Raw genomic sequence first — 23,360 nt, forward strand, 5'->3', positions numbered from 1 at the left:
TCCCTCGTATAATTGAATAACATAGTAAGACATCCTTGCGGACATTAATATTTCGTGTACCACCTTAGGTTTCTTTATTAATATGATTTGTAATTTATATAAACAATGTAATGGATCCAAAGAAATCCTTAAAGTATAAGTTTCCGAAATTATCCAGAAATGGTATATAATAATTTCTACACACATATAGACGAAAATTAGTAATCAAGAGACTCAATTTATTCTTCTATACAAAATATATACCAATGACACTGTAATTCTATTTAAATCATTGTATAATCATCGATCAACTGATTTAAATACCTTACTAAACAACTTAATCTCAGTTTCGACTTCCAACAATGTAAGAACAGGTCCCCCAACCTTCCTATTCCTTACAAATACTATTATGGTACTAAACACTTAACTAATACGGACCTCATCTAAGCAGCACTTTCACTATATAAATTATTTTACGCGTATAAAATAATCCTATGGCGATCATCACACACAATCAGCTACATCATTATTACTACACTGCAGTAATCATGATTAAAAGATAACTGTCAAGATAGATTAAACACTTTGCTTTCCCATAATAGATACTACAGGATTATAAAATTTCTTCTATTTGGTTATTGGAAGATGCATGATTAGTTTGAACAACTTCTTACAGTAAGCATAACCCCCATAATGATATTAAAGACAGAGTCCAATCCTCAATTTCTCGAACATATTTCCCAGTAACTGAAGGTGGTTCCGAGCATTTCAATTCATTTGCAATCGGAGTTGCAACATGTAGTTCCTCTGATATTATGGAAACGTCATTCTCAACGTACTTCAAAAAGTTAAAAATTCTACAGTCACAGTGAAAAGGATTATCATTAAAAATTACTGTTACATTTGAAGCAGTATCCACAATACTTGATGATAGTTCATTATCTTTCAAGTCGACTGAGTCAATGTGATTATGTTGAACGTCAACAGTTAAGTTGAAATGTGCATATTTCAAATAGTAGGAATTGAAAGCGCCTAATTCATTACGAGCCAGACCTAAAAAGTTTAGGTTTGTTAAATCTTTAATCCAGTCTGGATAAATTTGGGATATACTGTTATTGGACAAGTCAATAGATTGTAAATATGAACAGGAGGAAAATGCAGTAATATAATGATGAGAAACTCCAACAAAACCATATTCTTTGTTCGAATCTAGTGAGAGAAAATTGTTAGCCAGGTTTACAGTGATGAGTCCCGAAAGATATTGGAAAGCACGGATATGTAGAAACAACAATTGATTATTACTAAAGGAGAGATATCTCAGAGCAGGCAATGAGTCACCTTCTGAAAATTCACTAATAGATTTTATTTTGTTAAATGAAAGATCTAAAGTTTCCAGTGCTCTAGCGTTTGTTAAAATTTGGTCATCAACTGATTTGATCTCATTGTGACTTAAATTGAGATACTGTATCTGTCTGAGATCAATGAAAATATTTGAAATATTTCTAAGTCTATTATGATTTAAATGAAATATTCTCAAATTGACTAAGCCGATGAATGCATTCGTATCAAACTGTTCAATCTCGTTATGACTTAAATCTAAAACTCGAAGACTTGTTAAGTTCTTAAACAATTGCGGATGCAGTCGTGTCAGTTTGTTGTTGTTCAAAAATATCTTTACATGTTTCTTGTATCTAAATAACTTAGGAGGCAACGTCGTAAGCTTATTGTTATTCAAATTAATATATACAACATTTTGCGAGAATTTGAGAAATGACTCTGGTAGTTCTTCAATCAAATTAGAACTTAAATCAAGAATTTCTAATTCCTTGGCTTCTTTCAGAAACTCAGTTGAAATGTTCTTCAAACCACAACTTTTCAAGTTTAGGTTCAATATATTACTGATATTAACAAACATATTTGTTACGTTGTCACATTTACTAAAAGACATACGAAAATATTGAACACTCTCAGGGACTATATGATCAATATTAATTTCAAAAGTATTATTTGAAAGATCGAGTGAAGTTAGTTCCCTCATATGATTGAAAATATTTGGTTCTAGATTTTGAAGTTCTGTAGATTGCAAATTTAGTACTCTAAGATTAACAAGATGAGAAAGTAACTCCGTCTTCACTTCCTTTAAGTTATTTTGAGCAAGTATCAACGTTGAAAGCATTGGTAGCGAACTAAACAAAGTGTTAGGAAGTGACTGTAGTATGTTCCTGTCCAGATGGAGAATTTTTAATTGCGCTAAATTATTGAATATATTAGCATCAATATATTCTAGGCAATTACCAAACAAATACAGCTCTTCTAAATGATTCAGAGGACTAAATACTCCTTTTGGTAGCTTTGTAAATTTATTGTGTCCCAAGTTTAAGATCGTTAAAAGCTTTGTGTTTTCAAATACTTTTTCCGGAAGAGTAGTAAGATTCGAGTCTTGTAGGTACAACTCAATCACTGACTTTGGGAATATTTTATCAGGCAGACTATAGATGTAGTTAGCTAGTATTTTGAGGTACTTAAGCTTATGGAAATCAACTAATTCTCCTTCATTGAAGTGCATTGTATTTGGTCCACCGTTAACATGTAATTCTCTTAAAGAGTCTTCGTTAGCATACTTTAAAAATGTTTGTAGGAAATGACCAATTACATCACATTGTATTACTCTCATTGAAGTTATACCATCGAAAGACATCACTTTCATAATATCGTATGGAAACTTGAAAGTTGGGTTACTATCACAAGTAATGTCTACTCCTAATCCACTGGCAAAATCTTGATAATAAGTAGATATGATGACATCTTGATTACACTTAACTTCCAACACTTGAACAGTTTTCATAACAAAACAATGAGACACTGAGCTATTACCGTTGTTTAATGCCTTTGTTTCAGTTGTTTCTACGAGTACATTTGTTCTAAAGACTAGCTCGAAAAGAAACAATATTAAGTATCGATCCATGTTACTTACGTTACAGAATACTCTTGTTTTAACTTTATGAAGAATTGCATTCTCTATTTACAAAGCAAGTTTGCGTATTTGAAAATCGTATTTAGACAATTATTGTGGCCTTTTTAATATATCCACAATCACAATTCTGATGCCTTGAGTATGACACTAATCTCGGTCGTTCTGTAGAATTCAATATGGAACAACAACAGCACAGAAGATTTTCTCATTTCATTGATTCCTGAAATGGAAACAAAGATTTGTCAGTTTTCAATAACATATCATGTTTATATATCATTTTATATTTTAATATTATCACATGCCATTAATCCTTAGACTTAATCCTAAACCAAACTCCGTGGTACAATAGCCTGTCAAGGGAAAACTCTAATAGCTGGTTGTGGAACTTGTGTTTCCGAAATGATCCACGTTTGGCACATCTGCTCCTTCTTGCAGCCAGTATTTCTTCCAGACTTGTTTTTTTTCGGGGGGGTGCATTGCCCCCCTGAAACCCTAAAAGTGCCCCCCAGAGACCAAAATAATACGTCTATAATATAATAATAAACAGAATAGTATCAGCAGTGCCCCCCCGAAATACGAAGTGTGCCCCCCGGAACATTGTTTCTGAAAGAAACACTGCTTGCAGCTAATATGCATTATTAAAACTTCCTATTAATTTGATCTGTTCTCACGGCTGGTATAGGGGATAGCTGTTGGGCCTTTGGTGCACGTAGTGCCGGGTTTCATTCTTGGTGAGAGAAAATTAAATTTTGAACACAGTAGGGTGGTTCCGATTCCACATTAACCCTTTAACGCTACAATTATTTGTGTTCTCTTTTTCTTTATGAATGACGGAGGTAAATGGAAATAATATACAATAATATGATTTTTGCTGCTTTTACTTATATGGGGTCAAGTTATAGGATTGATACAATTTGGCATCATATTGCTACACTAGTGAAAATGAATTTGGTGCAAATTCCAATTTTCTACATGAACTATTTCACACAAAAATCGTCCAACGGGCCGCAGAGGCTCAGTGGTAGACCGTTCACCTCGGGAACATGGGGTCCTTGGTTCGATCTCAGCTCGTGCCAAGTGAGCTTTGTGATGAACAAACACTGTGTGCATGGGTTTTCTCATAATTCTCCCGTTTCCTTCTACTTTCTTCTTCCACTATTTCATTATTTCTCATTATCATCGTCTTCCATAGCCTAGCCAGCATAACCATGGGACATAAAACTTACAGATTTCAATTCATTTTTTTTTTCAGAAAACGTCCAATAACCATTTTAGCAATAAGGAGAATAAATGACTTGCAAATTATTTTGCAGGTGACAAACAAGCACGGTTCATTCTTTACGTTCTTACTAATGTCCTCATTCAGAGTTCTGAAACTAGATGGAAATAGTTTGGTAGATAACGTTCTGTATTGATACTGCACTTCATCAGAGTGCACTACTCGCTAATGTATACATTTTAAGAATATTGTTTTCATGGGCGCCCGAAGGGGACGACACGGTGGAGCCTGGGCCCCCTCTGGCTCATGAAAATGTATACGTAATATAACAAACCACGTATATTAAATACCAGACCTAATATAGCAACCATAAAGATGGGCCCCTCCCTAGAAAATTTTCTTCGGGCGCCCCTGATTGTTATTGCTCTTACTGTTAGTTAGAGATTTTTAGGATTTTATTGTTAGTACGTCCATTACTCCGCACGACAACTCTTGAACAGTTATCTCGGCCGCGTTTGTTAATGGAATCAATCCGTTAAATGTTAACGACAAACGGCGACTTTGGCGGTCGCTATTTATAACAAATATCCCATACATGTAATTGATTTTTTTTAATCTTTTCTTTTTTTCAATATACAGCTAGAGCGATTATTTCAACCAAGTTCGTTAAGTCAATCCGTTATCATCTTAACGCGTAACGGTACCTATCTATATCCCGCACCTGTAAATGAATTTTTTAACTCTTCTCTTTGAATATACTAGCTGAACCTCCGCTTTCTACGTAGCGCATCATTCACATATGCGCATGAATCTCCTTGTCATTTTTCACAACATCCGTACATGTTCCTTTACAGACGCAAGTGAAGGACGTTTTGATAAAAATCGGCAAGGGATATTATAAAGGGGACACTTTTTCCATTATTTTTTCAATATCTCGCGCCGTTTGCGAGATTCTTTCCGCCGATTTTTTCCGTTTTACCAAACGAATGCTGAGGGTGTACCCTTAAGTATTGAACATGACTTCCTTTTCCAGCTTTACTGCGTTAAGAAATCTTTGAGTTTTACGTCCCACGGTTATGCCGGTTAGGCTAAAGGAGACGGTGATGATGAGTAATGAATGAAATGGTGCAAGGAAAGAAGTGGGAGGAAACGGGAGAACTACGAGAAAACTCAAGCACACGGTGTTTGCCCACCACAAAGACTTTCTGATTTTAGTGGTGTGCGTAATTATAGTTCTAAATATTATTATCGTACAAAGAATGCAATAAAAATGATGAAGATAGATTTCACGAGGCACACTGAATTTTCGCTCTTCTTTCCAATATACATAACAGGTATGGGAAGAACCATTGCCTGTCGTTTTCGATTAGTTCTAAAATCTCGTTCCCTCCGTAGGGAGTGGAATATGACTTCGAAGTTGGATTAAAACTGTCACCATTCATCTCAACGTCCCCAAAAACTATGAACTCTAATATAGGTCGTTTTCGGGAGGCGGCAAATTATTTGGAGAGCACAGGGGGCCCACAATATATAAATATGGACCTGGTGCAACGAGTACTCACTTATATTCCCTGAACCGTATACAAAGTGGCAGCAATCGAAAAATAAGGTTAACAACCTCCCTTTTCCTGCGGTTCACATAACTTCTTGTCCCATAATATGCTTCTGTGGACCCATTGGAAAGACTGGAGCACCAGTGACAGAGAAATCAAAAGTGCAGAAGCTTCATAGTGGGCTGGGATAATCATCACGAAAATCGAAACGCCTGCCGTATGGGAAATGCCGTTAAGTTTTTGGATCATAATATGTCAGCAATTGGAATTCACCGTCACATTAGTAAAGGGTGTGGTATCAAAAGCGGCTCAGTGAATGAGGGAGTTTAACGAAGGATGGTACAATGTTCTTGATGCGGAACGTAGTGGGTGACTATATCTGATTATAGACGGATACGTCCATATTGGGGAAGAGAACTAACGATCCACCCTGATAATACAATACAGGAAACTCTTTTCTGTGTTTTTTCTACAAATGTTCCGGTCGCTGCTTCACGAAATTGTGTCGGACAGACTGAACCTATGTGTTCACGAAATACCACGTTTGGTTACAGAAGACCGCAAAATAAACCGAAACGAGAGTGTATTATTATCTCAAACTTGTTATCAGAAGGGTGATGATGGCTTAAGTCCTATTGTAACTGGGGACGAGACAGGTCTTGCACGAGACCCTGAAAACAAAACAACTTACATGAAAGATACTGTGCAGGTATTCTGGGGCAGATAATGTGTAAACATCGAGTCCTTACATACTTTGGCTGAGAAACATATCATCCCATGAACAGCCCACATCTTGTTCCTTCCGGTTTCATATCTTTTTATACAGAAAGGTTTTCAAGCTGGTCAAAGCTTCTGGGATGACAATGCTGATTAAGAAGTTCTTGCCACTAGTTATAATCACAAGCGACGTCATCCGTCGGTATAATACAACATATGCTGTCTCGTAATGATAAACATTTCAGAACATGGATGGCAATTATGATAAAACATAGGCCTAGGCCAAAACTAGTAGTTCATTCTATAATAAACTATTTTCTTTCCTTGCATTTTATATTTATTAGTTTGCTCTATGGAATTTATTTTCTGGATGACTCGTTTCTATATTGTTGATCTGAGCTTCATGCCCCATGGACCTGATGAAATGAAAACCTAAATGAATGAATGAATGAATGAATGATGAGAGTGAAAGAACAATACATAAAAGCCATGTCCAAGGCAGGATTCGTGTAAATTACGTAAAGAGACGACGTAAGAATCTAGAAACAAGACTACAAATTAAAATATTGTTTGTGCTGAATACCATTTGGTTTGGCACAAAGAAAAATACTTTAAACGGTCCCTTCCAAATTTGTGTGAGCTCTCACTGGATTTTGCTATTTTACGAGGCATATCCGGAAAGTAAGTACCTTTTTGGAAAAAAATATAGTAAACATTTTTTTTTTAAATTTTATTGTCACAAGAAAGAGCACATCTTACACTAACTACTTTTGCACATAGTTTCCACCGTTGTTGAGGCACTTCGTAGCGGTGGATCAACTTATCTAGTCCCACAGACTAGAATACATACAGACGAGCAACTTCTTATATGCGCTATCGAAATCAGTTTCGATCCTCTACATAGCGAAAGAACCAATCAACGCTCTTGTTGAGCGGGATCAGTGTCGTCGTGCGTGGATGGCTTTGCCATCAGTCTTGAAACGTGACGTCATGGGTAGTCATAGTAACCGACGGATTGTTTTCGTCTGCTTCTCATCTAAGTGTTAGAGTGAAGAAAGAGCAGATAAGCTAATGTCCACTTTTTATTTTGCTGTCTCTGGACTAGATGTTCTATTCCAGCTTTTCTATATTAATAGATTTTTCTTTTTTTTACAGAGTTCAGTTTGAAAATATCTAAGTTCCGCGAAGTACGTCAACATAAAAAGATGTTCCCCAAATACAACTAAGGGAGCGAAAATCTAGTCTGTGGTTACTTTCAAAATTTCCACGTAAGTGACTTCAGATTGATTGGTTAGTTCCGTCGTTGCGTGTTAGAGGCGCTACTGTGGCTAAGTTTCCAGTTTTTCGCTGAGTTTGCGGTCTGTATATTCTGATCTGGGTCTAGTCCTTCCTCATAGAACGATGCCGGCAGTGAGTTTGACACTATATGCCGCCAGTGATGAAAACCATTGCTGCACAGCGAGTTTCACTTCGTCGGGAATTCGCCTGAAAACGTTGTGTTAGTGAAACGTCTGTTCTCACGGATTTTTCCATCGATTTTCCTCGCCAAGTCATCGTTGACAACAGAAGGCCGACCACTCCGGGGTTTATCGTGGACATTAGTTCGACCCTCATTAAACAACCTTACACATTTTCTCATCATTCCATCAGTCATTGCTTTTTCACCATAAACATCTTTAATTTCTGTCGGTTTTACATTCTTTGCATTTAAAAATCGAATTACCGAACGAATCTCACAGTCGGCGGGATCGTCAATTGTCTTAGACATTTTAAATTTGCACTGTGAACAGACAACATTACGCAGAGCAACCAAGATAACGTCAGTTGAGAGCAGACGAACAAGGACGACTAGCGCACATGCGCGGAACACCGATCGCAGCGCAACAGCGGCGGGAATGCGAAATTGTACTTACTTTTCGGATACGCCTCGTATAAACTGCTACATTGACTTCGTAAACTAACTTTACCTTTATAAGTAACAACTAAGTATTACGATTTGTGGCACACATCATTATATCTAAAAAGCATATCAAAATATTGTATTGTATACTAGCAAAATCTCGCTTCCGAAACCTCGCTGCTCAAATTTTCGCGTGGCTGACACCTCTTCACCCAAAACCTCGCCTGGCCAAAATCTTGAGTGTACAAATTCTCGCGGACCAAAATCTCGCCTGGCCAAAACCTCGCGGACCAAATCTCGTTAGGCTAAAACTTACAGAACGAAATCTTGTATGAACAAAAATTCGCCACAACAATCGGTGAGATTGAATTACGGATCCCATCAGGGATTCAAAATAAATTGCAAAAATCTCCTATATGACCAATCTCTGAAGTTAAGGGCATTCACTATAGCGAAATTAAACTACCGCTAATTTTAGAGTTTTTCTGTAATATCTTCGAAACAAATAAAAATATTCGAAAAGCAGAAACGTAGTGAACTAGACAATACGATTTTGAACGTGATATTTTTACCACAATTTACCTATCTGCTTTTGGTATGCCGCTATTTACAGAACCCGCAAAAAAAATGCTAAATCTATCTACAGTTGCAAATCGAAAGCAGATAGATGAGTTGTGATAACGGTATCACATGCAAAATCGTATTATCTAGTTCACTACGTTTCTGCTTTTCGAATATATTTATTTGTTTTGACGATATTATAGAAAAACTCTAAAATTAGCGGTAGTTTAATTTCGCTGTAGTGAAGACCCTTAAGAAGATGAAACTCTGTATATAAACTCACTATTAAGAATAAGTCTAAACATGTCTTAGTGCTTTCCAAAATTCAAGTTTTAAGGGGGAAGTGGGTAATTTGTATCATGTTAAGTCCACATTTTAATAGACCTTGTCTATGTCATCAATACTTGAAAACAGCTGAATTATATGAAATAAATTTTCTGTTTACTGTACTGTAGACGGATTCATTTTTAACATGTAGAAAGGAGAAAGTTGCTGTGCTAAATGCGTATGAATTGAAAATTATTTCTGCCCGTTACGAAGAAGTAAAATAGAACGTTAATAATAAATATCGCGGTGTTGTTGGTGCAAAAGGCTATTAGTGTCCATATCTGAGACTGTCCGCGAAAAGGGAGAATATCCCCGTAAAAATGCATATATTCTTACCGGGACAAAAAAAAAATCTGTCCGTATTATACAGGTATCCGTTAGAAGAGGTTTAACTATATAAGTTATTTTAAGTATATATACATACAGCGATATCTCGATAGCACTATAGTGAAATTCTTCCCACAAGATTTTGGATGACTAGTATTGTCCTAAGTGAGATTTCGTCCCGTAAGGTTCTTACCAGACTAAATTTAGGTCCGCAAAATTTTGGGCGGCGAGATTTGGCCAGGCAAGATTTTGGCCTGCGAGGTTTTGTATACGTGAGATTTTGAACCGTGAGTTTTTGGCTGCATTTTTTTTTTTTTTTTTTTTTTTTTTTTTTTTTTTTTTTTTTTTACAAACGATGTTTTATGTTTCAAATCCTATGTGATCGCCAGGGAAAGTATGGTGAAATAAGGGACAATTGTACAATGCAACAGTGCTTGTGTTTAATAATCTGCCTTCGCGATTCCGCTTCTAACAATTTTTTGTACTCAGAAAAACTCTCTCCGCTTCATACTGAAAGTGAGTCAGTTTTAGTTGTCAACGATTGTCTGCTTCACAGCCTGCAACGAGGGTAAAACAATAAGAAATATTAACCACAGTCAGGGACGGCGTTAAGGGTGGGCGGGGGTGGGCGACCGCCCACCCAATGGATAGCCTCGCCCACCCATCCGCCCAACCCAACAGAAGTAGAATAATGAAGGTGACATCCTGTACTTTAAAAGCAATAGGTATTACTTTCGATTGTAATGTAATAGGTTCTAAGACTCTGTTTAACTCTGCAATGAACAATCATTTTAAGACAGATACTTGTAGTAATATAATGATGCCAAAAGTCGTGATTAATGAATTAAAGTTTAACACACACACACACACACAAAATCGTGCTATTGAAACGCCGGTGTTTGTATGTGCTGCGCTGAAAAAAAAAGTGCTTTTTAAAAAGCCGACTAAATAATGGACAGGACTGGGTAGTATTGTCTATTGTCTCATTTCAGAAAGAGAGGGAGGGAGTAGTGATTTGTGTCGGCGTGATAGCTTCTTTAAAAAGGGTTGAAACTTGCAATTGTTTACAGCAACGTACCCCATGTCTTATCCGTGTAGCATTAAATAGATTTGTAAAACCCTTATTATAGCATTGTTGAGTTGATCTCTGTTCCTTTAAAAATTCTCGGTGATTGGTGCTTGCTCAGCTAATATGTTAAAAAAAAACTTATCAGCGATTTCTTCTCAGGCTCAGTGTCTTCCTCGTGTTCAAAGAAGAATGATTTTCAATCCGTTGACGTGAGTGATAATCCTTCTTCTTCAATGGAGAAAAAGACAAAAAATACGAATGTGACAACTAGTGCTGTCGAATTTGTGTGACATTTGCTGTTTTCGGTTTTTGACAAAACCGCTTTTCTGAAAACCGGAAACCGCAAAATCGCTTTTCAAAACTGAAACCGCCAATACGGTTTTCAAAACCGAAACCGTAAAAGCGGTTTTCAAAACCGACAATTCGGTTTTGTGAAATTTTACTATTTTCAAAAACCGGTTTTCGTTTTTTTTTTCTTTATTTCAAAAAACGATTTCGACAGCACCAGTGACAACCAGGATTCGAAGTGTTCGATTTCGAAAAAAGTGAAAATGGACTAGATGATGGAGAGAGCGAAGACAACAGCATTGCTTCTGAAGATACTACTAAGGACTTGCCAGTGGAAACAGAGGGATCTTTCTGTAAAACCAAAAGCCATAGTTGTATTAATCATGTCAACGATTTAGCAGAATTTCCATCCGACGAACCCCACCAACTACATTTGCATCATTATCCCACAATAAAATACGGCAGGGACAATCGATCATTCAAAAGTGATTGGTATAACACATTTCCGTGGATTGGGTACAGTGTACAGGAAAATGCAGCTTTTTGTTTTCCTTGTAGAATGTTTTCATTGCCGAACAAAAAGAAAGGGAAGAATTACATATTTTACAGCAGTTAGTTACAAAAACTGGAAAAGAGCTATGTAGAAAGACTCAGTTTTTCGAAAGCACGAAAACAGCGAGCATCACAAATCTCAGATTGCAGGGGCTTCGTTCAAACAAATGAAATCCAAAGGTAGAAATGTATCTGTCGCCACATGTGTAAGTGAAGTGTATGACCGCCAAGTAAGAGAAAACCGTCAGTATATTGCGCGTCTTGCTGATTTATTACGCTACACCGCGGTGCAGCGAATTGCACAAAGGGGCAACAGAGAGAAGGAAAATAGTGAAAATAGGGGAAATTTCCTCGAACTGGTTTCGTTAGTTGCTAAGACTCATGAGATCCTACATAAGAAATTGCTTAATGCTCCAATAAAACGCAAAATATTTAGGAGTATGCATCAATCCAGGACGAATTGCTGGCGGCTTTTTGTAAGTTACAATTAAGGGTGAAGTTGAACAGGCAAAATATTATATTCTATTGATAGATGAATTAAAGGACATAAGTAAAGTGGAACAGCTCTCGGCCGTTGTACGATATTACTTTGAAGGAATAGTGCATGAGAGATTACTTGGTTTACATCCTGCTGAAAATTTAGATTCCGAGTCACTGTATCGGTATGTGAAAGACTCTGTGCAGTTGGGTGTTCTTCTAGAAAACTGTGTTTATCAAACATGCGATGAGCAAACGTTTTGTGTGGGCAATCTCGTGGAGTCCAAACACTAATTAAGCAAGAAGTACCTCAAGCCATTTACGAGTATATCCATTGTATGAATCATAGATTACACCTTGTTATTGTGGATGTCTTTTGTCCAGAACACGCTCATTGCCCCATTTACAGTACGTTAGTATATTATGACTGAGCAAATATCGGTTGAGGAAGAAGATATCCAATCGCAAGAAGGCTACAGACTAAGATATTTCGTCCTGTACTTGACAGAATACTTTCAGAAATGAATAGGCGTTTTACAGAAAATGCAGGTAGGCCTAATTCTATGTGGGATAAGCAGTCTTCACCCTAAAAGTGAACACTTCCTCTCATTTGACAAAATTGAACCACTTGCGCGTCATTATGGATGTGATGTCGATAGTGCAGAGGTAGAACTGAAACTTCTCCCGAAAATTTTGAAACGTTATGAGGAGGAAAAGCAATACAAATTACCTCCGTTTCTCAGTTTACTGAAGTGATAAATTGTTTCAAAATTGCTTTTCATAAAATTCAGAAATTAGCCATTGTCACCATTACTGTATCTAGTTCACCACGTAAGCATTATTTCTCGTGTCGTACACGGGTTAAAACACATCTAAGAAATCGAATGGTAAACGGTCGCCTAAGCGATCTTTATTTCCTTTCGGTAGAAAGAAAACTTGTAATGAATATTGCTGTAGAGGATGTGGTAAATGCATTCCATGCTGGGCATAAAAATAGACGCATTGCACTTCATTAAAGTGCAGGTATAAGAGTTTATTGTAAGCTTGTTCGTACCATGTGATCAGCCCTTCATATTTTAAAATACATTGTTGTTTCTGTGGATCATGATGAAGTTTTGTTAATTGCTATTTACTTCTTTGTCTTTTTTTTTTTTTTTTTTTTTTTTTTTTTTTGCTAACGCTTCAGTTTCAAAGATTTCTGTATAAAGTATGATCAAACAATCATGATGTCGAATTTCTCTATTCTTTTAGTAACATAGGTCTTTGCTGTTGCATATAGAGATCATGTCAAAAAATCTAATGTGCACAAATTAAGAATATATATTAGAGAACATATAAATGATTTTTTTTTTTTTTTTTTTTGTCTCTTGCTTTCTTGTAATAAATCCTTCAAAGATAAAAATGTTTGCAGTACCCTATTTTATCCTTGTTTCACTTTCCCTACTTATTGTGTATTTTATGTTATTAACGAAAGGTAGAGTATTATCTGTTAGTCTGTGTTGTTTGAACCTTCTTTTATTTCTATGCATTCATGTGCATTCTTGAAGAGAAAGGAGGTAAAGCTGTCTTGAACTTCATCGACTACACAGTACACACCGTTATTACTGTTTTAAAAAAAAATTGGAAGTAGAGGTAGTGTGTCTTCTAGGCGAAATTCGATAGGTCGAGCATATAGCTACGAGCTCCCGCAGCCCATCCTAAGTCCTGCATTTCTCCAGTCCCACCAGGCGAATGCCGGAATTGTACCTTCTATAAGACGAAGCTACAGCTTTCTCCAGATCCTTGTTCCTCCCTATTTCGGTCTGAGCCTTAGCTAACTAAAGAGTATAAAAAATTGAAACTTAATTGTCAAAAAATATCTACATTGCCCAGTTCTCATTTTCATTGTCCGCCCACCCAGCAACTAGGTCCGCCTCTTTCCGCCCACCCCATTAAATGTTTCTGGCGCCGTTCCTGACCACAGTCTCTATTATTTATAAAAATTTGGAAGTTTAAACTTCGCTTCATTCAGTTGATGCTAGTAAGTCTGCAGAAATTGCAATATGTGTTCTACTTTTGACGTGACTTGCTTTAAATGGTTTTAGTTTCTTTTTTTTAAAAAAAAAAAGAAAAATAAAAATTCCTCTTTTCCGTCTGCGTAAAAATCTTGTTCTCTACATGGCGTAAATTACTAGTAAATTATGCGTAATTTGCGAAAAAAAAGTAACAAGTAAATTACCTTGCCAACCCTGCTTGCTAGACACTCGTCAGCTATGTGACGTTGAATTTATTCAACATCTTTCGTATTTAGCCAACTTAACACCAGTGACAGATTTAGAAACTAATAACTGGCGGGGAAAGGGCAGCAAGAACCCAGACTATGGTAGGTATAGCATGAGTTTACTATAAAAGTATATAAATAATAGCTTAAATTCAGTCAAAAAGTTGGCAGGCCTAGGTCTCCCCGGCCCGGGCTAGATAAACCACTGCTTAACACCTTCAAGTTGTCAGTTGTTCCATACCGTGAGATAGTAATAGTTTCTGCACGCTCAAGGTTGTTATGGATTATGGATTATGTACATGGTTATATACATAGGATTTTTTCAATGTGTTAGAGAAACTGAAGCACCACTTGGAAAATTACATTGAAGTAAAATGCTCATAAAATTCTCTTTTGCTAGCACGTCGTTTTCCTTGTCAGGCGGCAAGCAACTTTCCAGTTGACCTTCGTAACAATTAATTACCTGATTCCGTAACGAAAATTATCAACCTTATTAATAGAGCAACCCACATTATGCTTTATTTTTTGTTTAAATATGCTTTATTTTTTCCAAATTATGCTTTATTATGCTTTATTGTTAATTTCAATCATTATTTTACATTAATACTGTATAACGTGTAATATTTATTATAAATTAAATATTCTAAATATCTTGATCTATTTATTAATATTTTATGCAACCAGTTTCTTTCATATTTAATGGACTTTCTACTTAATGCACTGTAAAGAGATGTGCTTTTCTCGAGTCACTGTGTGTGCCTTAGAGGTGCATGTTAACAAAAAGGGAAAGTAGAAAGATACCACCAAAAAGTGCAGAAAGTGCCCAAGTTCAAGAGGTGCATATAACAATATAGTATGGACAAGGTGACCAGAACTTTTACTTTCAAAAACGGGACGCATACGAATCGGCGACGGGGGGAGGGGACTTCCACATTGCATTTTGGGACTCAGTATTGTTTTCAATTTACAAAATACACAAGTAAGAATGATAACACAGCGTTTCTAACTTAAGTACTACCCAACAATACTTTTAACTACTTCAACACTCAGAATTCACACTCAATTCCCACTTGAACCACAGAACACTCAATTCTCATTTGAATATTCCGAAGTTCTAGGCACGGCTGAACCTTCCCAATGAGTGTTGGTACGGAAGAGTGTAGAATTAGCATTGACAATTTATATTTTGAATAATAATTACGGGACACCTGAGTCATGTTTGCTTAAAAAAAGGGACATGTAGGCGTCCTGTTTGAGAATCAGAAAAAAAACGGGACAACGGTTGAAAATAAGGGACTGTTCCGGCTAAAACGGGACGTCTGGTCACCTTGAGTATGGAGTAGTTCTGTGCTATTCATCGTTGGCGAAAAGTTTTGTTCTTCTTTCTCTTTTTCCTTTCCTGCACATCAAAGAATTACACCGAAAAGTTTACAGAATAAAAATAAGCTTTTCATTGTTGCATTGTTATGCTCTCAATGATTTTGCAATGTAAATATTGGTTTTAAAAAATATTAATAAGGTATGTTAAACTTGCAGTTAAACATAATTTTCCAAGAACTGTGCTATACATTTTAAATTATGCTTTAGGCTTTATTTTCTAAAATTATGCTTTATTATGCTTTTAAAATTAGTTTCTTCTAGACAACCACAACCATGTTCAAGGCAGGCACGTAGCCAAGGGGGGCGGTCCGGACCCCCCCCCTTCGAGACCAGAAATGAAAAAAAATAAGGAAGGATAAAACAAAATGAAATGACAAAAGGAGGATCAGAGTTAAAAATAAATTACAGGAAGCTTTTAATTACTCTTTTTATGAGGAGATTTGTATTACTTGAAATACACGATGGCGGAGTGAGCGAGATATCCTGGAAGAATCAGGGAATTTGAAATTTCTAGAAAAGTTACCGATTTTTCAGAATTTCTAGTCAGGAAGATTTCAAGCTTCGGAAAGCATAGTGCCGTTGTGTAACAGCGTGGAAATTTTTTATCATAATTTTTCGTCATCGCATCCTTGCAGTATCAAACATGTTATTTCAAAAACAATTTTCTACTGCTCCTTTAACCTGTCATTTGGAACAGACTGTAGTTGACGGAATAATAAAAACAAACAAATTGTGGAAAGAAAGTTCTGTTGACATTTGATTTAACAAAGAAAGAAACGCAGATATTGTAAAATATTTTACAAGACATTATGGAGTATGTACTTTTTATAACAGTGAATATGTACTTTTGATAATAGTTATATTTGAATAAACAGAGGAAGGACGTAAATACTGTATAATCTTTTTCAATATATATATATTATATAATTATTATATCTTATTGCTCCATTGTATATTATATTATTATTATATATTATTATTATTTTTCTCGAGATTTCTTCACAGTTTGTTTTTGAAATACTTACCAACATATCCTCGTTTTATTGTGCTAACAAACCAATATATGTTGATAGTAAAGTAGTTTAGATTAATCGAGCTCCTGGGCCTTGAGAATTTCATGCCCCCCCCCCCCCCCCCCGCCGTTACGAAATACTTTCTAAACGAACCAATATATATTCCAGTAAAATAGTACAGAATGATCGAGTCTTGGTGTGATGACCACAGAATTTCATGTCACGGACCTCCCCCCCTTCACGAAATCCCCCCCTACGTGCCTGTCAAGGTACCAGCCATATGTGTAAATTGATGTTATGCTTTTAATGCTTTTTATGCTTTTGGGTTGCTCTACATATTAATGATACAAAATAAAGTTATATTTACAATAAAATGTAAATGGTATTATTAAGCTGGATCGCTAGTCAGCTTTAGGGTAAAACTTTCTCACTAGATGGCAGAGCACATTGCGACACATGCGATGTTGCCACATGAGTTACGGATAGAAAAGTGTTTAGACACGATCACATTTTATACATGATTTACAACAAAGAGAAATGAGAGCTTTTATTTCTATTTTACTCAATACTGCCTGCTTTAAAATATGAATTATTTATATTCTTTGATCAAAAGTGATTTTTTAACTCATGAAACGTTATGCGTATCTCTCAAACTAGATGTCTTTACGGTGCAGATTAAGAATGTTTATACTAAAACAAAATCATTACATAAATTTCTTCTTTTGGACAAAACAGACTCTCAGTGCGCTCAAAAATGGTGTTTTATAAGCGTAGTTGTAATCCTTGGTGTAAAACTTATCTCTACTTTAGAGATTTAATATATCATAGCTAAAATTCCATTGTTTTCTGAACAAACGGCAACTCAATTTGCATTTAGAGGAAAATTATATCATTTCTATGGTAATAGTTTCTTAAAAAACGGCAGTTAAACGTTATGCATTTATTTATAATTAGATGCCTCTACGGTGCAGATTAAGGATACGTGTACAAATACAAAATCATTACCTAGGTAGATAGGACAAAACAGATTCTTAGTAGGTTCAAAAATGTTATTTTATAGGCGAAGTTGCAATCCTTGGAGCAGCTTTACTTTAGGGGTTTAAATATCATGACTACCATTCCAGCGTTTTCTGGGCAAAATTCGACTCAAACTGCATTTAGGAGAAAATTACTTTCATGGTAAAATTTTCTCTGCAAATTACAAAGATATACGTTTATCTATAACTAGATGTCTCAAAGGTGCAAATTAAGAATAAGCATACAAATACAAAACCATTACACAAATCCGATCTTTTCAACAAAATAGACTTAGCTCCTTCAAGCCTGGTATTTTGTAAGTTGTGTTCCCCAGTGCATATATTTTGTAAGTTGAATGTCTTAGTGTAACTTTACTTTAGATGGCACAATGATCAGGCCCGTATCCAAGGGGGTCTAGGCGGGCCGGGCCCTCCTAAAATTTTCACGGTAGGCTTGCAAATGAACTATAATATGGTGATGAACTATAATATTGTTGGATCGAGCCCCCTCTAACTTCAGCCGGGCCCCCCTACAATTTTTTAGTGGCTACCGGGATGATAATCATTATGGCTAAAGGGGCTCGGCTGAAGTTAGAGGGGGCTCGATCCAACAATATTATAGTTCATCACCATATTATAGTTCATTTGCAAGCCTACCGTGAAAATTTTAGGGGGGGCAGCCAAAATTTAGGGGGGCCCGGCCCACCTAGACCCCCTGGATACGGGCCTGATAATTATGCCATTTAAAGTAAAGTTACACTAAGACATTCAACTTACAAAATATATGCACTGGGGAACACAACTTACAAAATACCTGCACGGGAATACAACTGAAAACGTCAGGAATACAGAATACCTGACGTTTTCTGGACGAAACATGGCTACGTTAAATGAAAACTATCACCAACTTTTACTAGGTTGCTTACTTACATAGACAGATTTGTTCCATAATCCAGGTGAAATGAAGAATCTGAGAATGCAGAGTCGTTTTGACGTATGATTAGCGCAGGCCCGTGCTGGCCCACCGGGACACCGGGACGTGTCCCGGTGCGCCCTCCGAAATGTCACAGTATAAATAAAGGTACAAGTTTTTAGTAATAAATGCTTACAGTTTTATTGGTAAAGAACCCGTGAAAGGTGCAGTGCGCCCTTTACATTAGGCGCCCTACGAAACATCACATCGTAGATAAGTAGTTTTAGTTATCCTGTATGCCAGCTTTGTTTAATGAATTGAAATACTGACTGGTAGTACAGAACCTGTGAAGAATACAAGGCGCCCTTTAGATAAGATGCCCTGCGAAATATCACATTATTATTATTATTATTATTATTATTATTATTATTATTATTATTATTATTATTATTATTATTATTATTATTATTATTATTATTCTGTATTTCAGTTTTGTATTATAAATTCGTACAGTTGCTATTGGCAGAGAACAGGTAAAGAGTATAATCTAACTAACTAACTAACTGTATGGCCTATGGAACCCGGAGGTTCAATGCCGCGTTCACAAAAGCTCTCTACTGACTTCTATTCTTAGCTAACTGCATCCAGTTTCTACTTTGTACTCCAATTTCTGCGAGATCCATCTTAATATTGTTCTCCCATCTGCGCCTAGGTTTTCCTAATGGTCGTTTTCCGATTGGTCTTCCAGTCAAGACTTCGAAAGCATTTCTACTTTCTTCCATTCTAGCTACATGACCTGCCCATCTAAGCCTCCTAGACTTGATGACCCTAACAATGTTGGGTAAACCGTATAAATTATGTAGTTCCTCGTTATGAAGTTTCCGCCATTCCTCGTTCCCGTTCCTCTTGGGTCCGAATATTCGTCTCAGGATCTTGTTCTCAAATACTTTCAGAAAGTTCAGCTATAAAACGAAACAATGTGATACATCAAGAATCGTTCGGATAGTCAAACGTACGATGCATTTATGTAATACTACACTGACACTAGTCTCTAATTTACGATTTTTAAGGCATCGAAGCTTTCACAGTCTTAATACGCATCCATATATCCGAGCATATAGATTGTTCCTGTATGTTTTAAAGCAGTGTTAGGGTAATCAGTACCTGTTGTATTTCTGAAATAAAGCTGTATTAATTTCCGTAAAATGTGGACTTCCTGTCACCACGGCACGGCGCGTCCTCAGGTTGTGGATCGAGGAGAAGGCCTCTGGAATATAGAGGTTAGCTGTAAATATACTGAGAAAGCAGTTGCGGACAGACAGGGGGTGATAATCCAGCTTGAGAATTTGGTTTGAGGCTAACAACCTCATGCATTAAAAAAATGATTTTTCAGATAAGTTTGCAGAATCCTCGGATCAGAACTGATAACTTGGCACGAACTCCGCAAAGTAAAATCGACATGAGATTTGGAACATAAAATATAAGAAGTCTCTATAGGACAGGCGCGTTAAAATTTGTAAAAAATGAGTTTAGAAATAGAGGTTGGACCTAGTGGGATATCAGGAAGTTAGATGAGAAGGAAATGGAGAACTCAAGTCGAGAAATGTTACGTTCTTTTACGGCGAACAAATTAAAAATTACCAACTAGAAACAGGCCTTTCCGTTCATAAACGAATGCGTAATATCAGCAATTACATAAGTTGAATTTGTTAATGATAGATTTTCTTTTACTTCTCTTAAGGGTCGGTGGTGTAATACTATTGTTTTAAATGCACATGCCCCAACAGAAAATAAGGATGGCGATTAAAAAAGACAGACCCGAAAAAATAGAACGGGTATTTGATCATCTCCTGCAATAACATATGAAAATTCTGTTAGGCGGCTTCAATGCGAAGGTAGGACCAGAGGGTATTTTGAAACCGATTATAGGGAATAAATGTTTGCATAAGGAAGGTTGTGGCAACGGCGTTAGACTCGTGAACTGTGAAATATCCAGAAACCTTATCGTGAAGATTATTAAATTCCAACATCGCGACATTCATAAATATACTTGGACCTCATCAGATGGAAAAACACATATTCAAACTGATCATGTTTTAGTAGACAGAAAAGAACTTCTAGCACAACTTATGTTCGGTCGTTCAGAGGAGTTGATTGTTGTTAGTAAGAGAGAGACTATCGTTGAATAAAGGAAATATTCAATATCTGAAAACGGAGCGGTATTTTTTTTATAGAGGAGAGTCAGGTGAGAGGGGAGCCAGATTGAAGTGTCGAATAGATTCTCGGTTTTAGAAGGTTCGGAGTGCACTAGTGTTCAAGATACTTCGTTGAAATTAGAGATAACATTAAAATTTCAGAAAAAGAAATATTGGAGCACGCAGAAATACGTAGGAACAAACCATGGTTCAACCAGGAATGTACTAAAGTAGCAGAGAAGAGAAAACAGAAGAAACTGCGTTGGCTACAAAATCCGAACGAAATAACTGCATAAAATTTCATTGTCATCTGGCAGAAAACTTCTAAAACTTTTAGAACAAAGAAACGCGACTTTTGAAAGTTAAAATTAATTAACTTGAAGATAATAGTGAAAACAAAAACATTCGGGACATGTATAAATGCATCAACAAACTTAAGAAGGGCTATCAACTTCGTCCTTATATATTAAAGAAACCTAAAGAACAGTTCTCATTGATACAGATAGCATCTTAAATAGATGGAAAGATTTCTTTGACTATTTGCTTAACACATAGCCAAAGCTAATGTACGTGGAGAAAGTGAAATGTATGCAGCATAACCGTATATTCCAGAACCTAACCAGACAAAAATAGAAATCGCAATTTAAAAAAAAAAAAATAAACACACACCTCCGGGTGTAGACGAAATTCTGGTTAACTTACTTTTAGATGGAAGGGAATTATTGTAGGACAAGATATACAAACTCATTCTCATTATCTGGAACAAGGAGGAATTGCCACAAGAGTGAAGAGAATCAATCATTGTTTCAGTTCAGAAGAAAAGCAACAAAACAGATTTAATAATTATCGAGGCATTTCTCTTCTACATCCAATAAATCCTCTTAAACATTGTATTAGGAAGATTGACTCCATACACAGATGAAATTATTGGAGATTATCAGAACGGATTTAGGTAAAATTGATCAACTATCGACCAGATATTTACCATTCGATTAGTACTTGAAAAAGAAATGGGAATACAATATCCTGATATATCAATTATTGACTTTAGACTCTGGTAGGAGGGAAACATTGTACAACATGCTTACAGAATTTGCAATACCGAAAAAGGTAGATTAATTAAGATATGTTTAAATGAATCCCAAAGTAAGGTTCGAGTAGAGAAATTCTTGTTCGCGAGCTTTCACGTTGAAAATGGCCTGAAACAAGGAGATGCGTTGTAGTCATTATTATTTAACTAAGTTCTGGAGAACACGATAAGGAAAGTCAAAGACAGCAATCAGGTACTAGAGCTGAATTATATTTGCCAGATTATGAAGTATGCTGATGATGTAAATTTAATAGAGAATGACAGAACAATAGAATGAAATGCAGAAATCTTACTTAACGATTGCAAAAACTAAATAAACGGAACTTTGTCGGTATCGTAATACTGCATTTTATGGATGCGTTAAAATACCAAATAATATTTTCTTTCGACAAAGTGGATACTTTCAAATATCTAGAATCATTATTAACAGACCAAAACCATAATCACACACACAAAAAAAATTATGTCAACTGAAAGCAGGGATTTCGTGTTATTATTCAGTTAAAAATCTTTTGTTGTCGCTAATTCTGTTGAGGAATTTGTAACTCAAAATATAAAACAATAATCATGTCTGTTGTGCTGTATGGTTGCGAAACATGATTACTGACTCTGAGGGAAAATCACAGACTGAAAGTATTTGAAAACAAGATTTTTAAACTAATATTCGAACTCCAAAAGGAACGGGAATGGGGAAAGGCGGAAACTTCATAACAAGGAGTTGCATAATTTTATACCGTTTACCAAACATTGTTAGGGTCATCAAGTCTAGGAGGCTCAAATGGTCAGGTTATGCAACCAGAATGGAAGAAATTAGAAACGCTTTCGAAGTTGTAACTGGAAATCTAAATAGGAAAATGACCGTTAGGAAGACCGAGGGGCAGATGGGAGGACAATATTAAAATGGTTCTCGCAGATTGAAATATATAGTAGAAACTGGGTTCAGTTTTCTAAGGACAGAAATCAATGGAGAGCTTTTGTAAACGCGGCAATGAGCCTCCTGCGCCCATAGGCGTGCTATATTAAGTTGTTGATACATTTAGCTTCTTTTCACTTGAGAGAAATGTTATTACAGGAACTAAAAAGTTTTTCTGTAGTAAAGAGGATTTCGGTTCGAGGTTAGCTATTTACGTTAATACTAAAACAAATTTGGTGGTGATTTTGATATAAAATGGCACCCATTCTTTCTTTCAAAGTCTCTCTCTCTCTCTCTCTCTATCTATCTATCTATCTATCTATCTATCTATCTATACATACATACATACATACATACATGGGCGCCCGTTGTATGGGCGTCCTTTTAGTAGACTCGTCCACCGCCCTCATTAGTATCCCAGCACGGCCCTGGATTAGCGTCATACTAAAGGCGTAACTACTGCAGGAAACATATGTTAGTCGAACTCTTTAGTAATCACGCGTCAGAATGACTCTGCATAAGTTCCCGCAGCGAGTAAAACTACGCGATTAGCACGGGTGTTAGGGTGCCGAAGGCGATATTTGAAATTTTCTAGTTTAATATTCCACGATTATAATCCGAATCTAAAAGGATCGGT

At 36.3% G+C, this 23,360-nt stretch overlaps 1 protein-coding gene across 1 annotated transcript in view; it reads right to left on the bottom strand.

Annotated features, from left to right (window-relative positions):
* Positions 1 to 201: 201 nt before the first annotated feature.
* Positions 202 to 23,360, bottom strand: part of LOC145670245 (uncharacterized) — a 42,257-nt gene continuing 19,098 nt past the window's right edge. Inside the window, exon 2 of the mRNA XM_081738657.1 lies at positions 202 to 3,173. Coding sequence (XP_081594783.1) covers positions 650 to 2,944 — 2,295 coding nt within the window. The 5' untranslated portion in view covers positions 2,945 to 3,173 and the 3' untranslated portion in view covers positions 202 to 649. The remainder of the gene's footprint in view (positions 3,174 to 23,360) is intronic.

Source organism: Thermobia domestica, chromosome 14 (genome assembly GCF_964235325.1).
Source record: "Thermobia domestica chromosome 14, izTheDome1.hap1.1, whole genome shotgun sequence".
Taxonomy (NCBI): Eukaryota; Metazoa; Arthropoda; class Insecta; order Zygentoma; family Lepismatidae; genus Thermobia; species Thermobia domestica.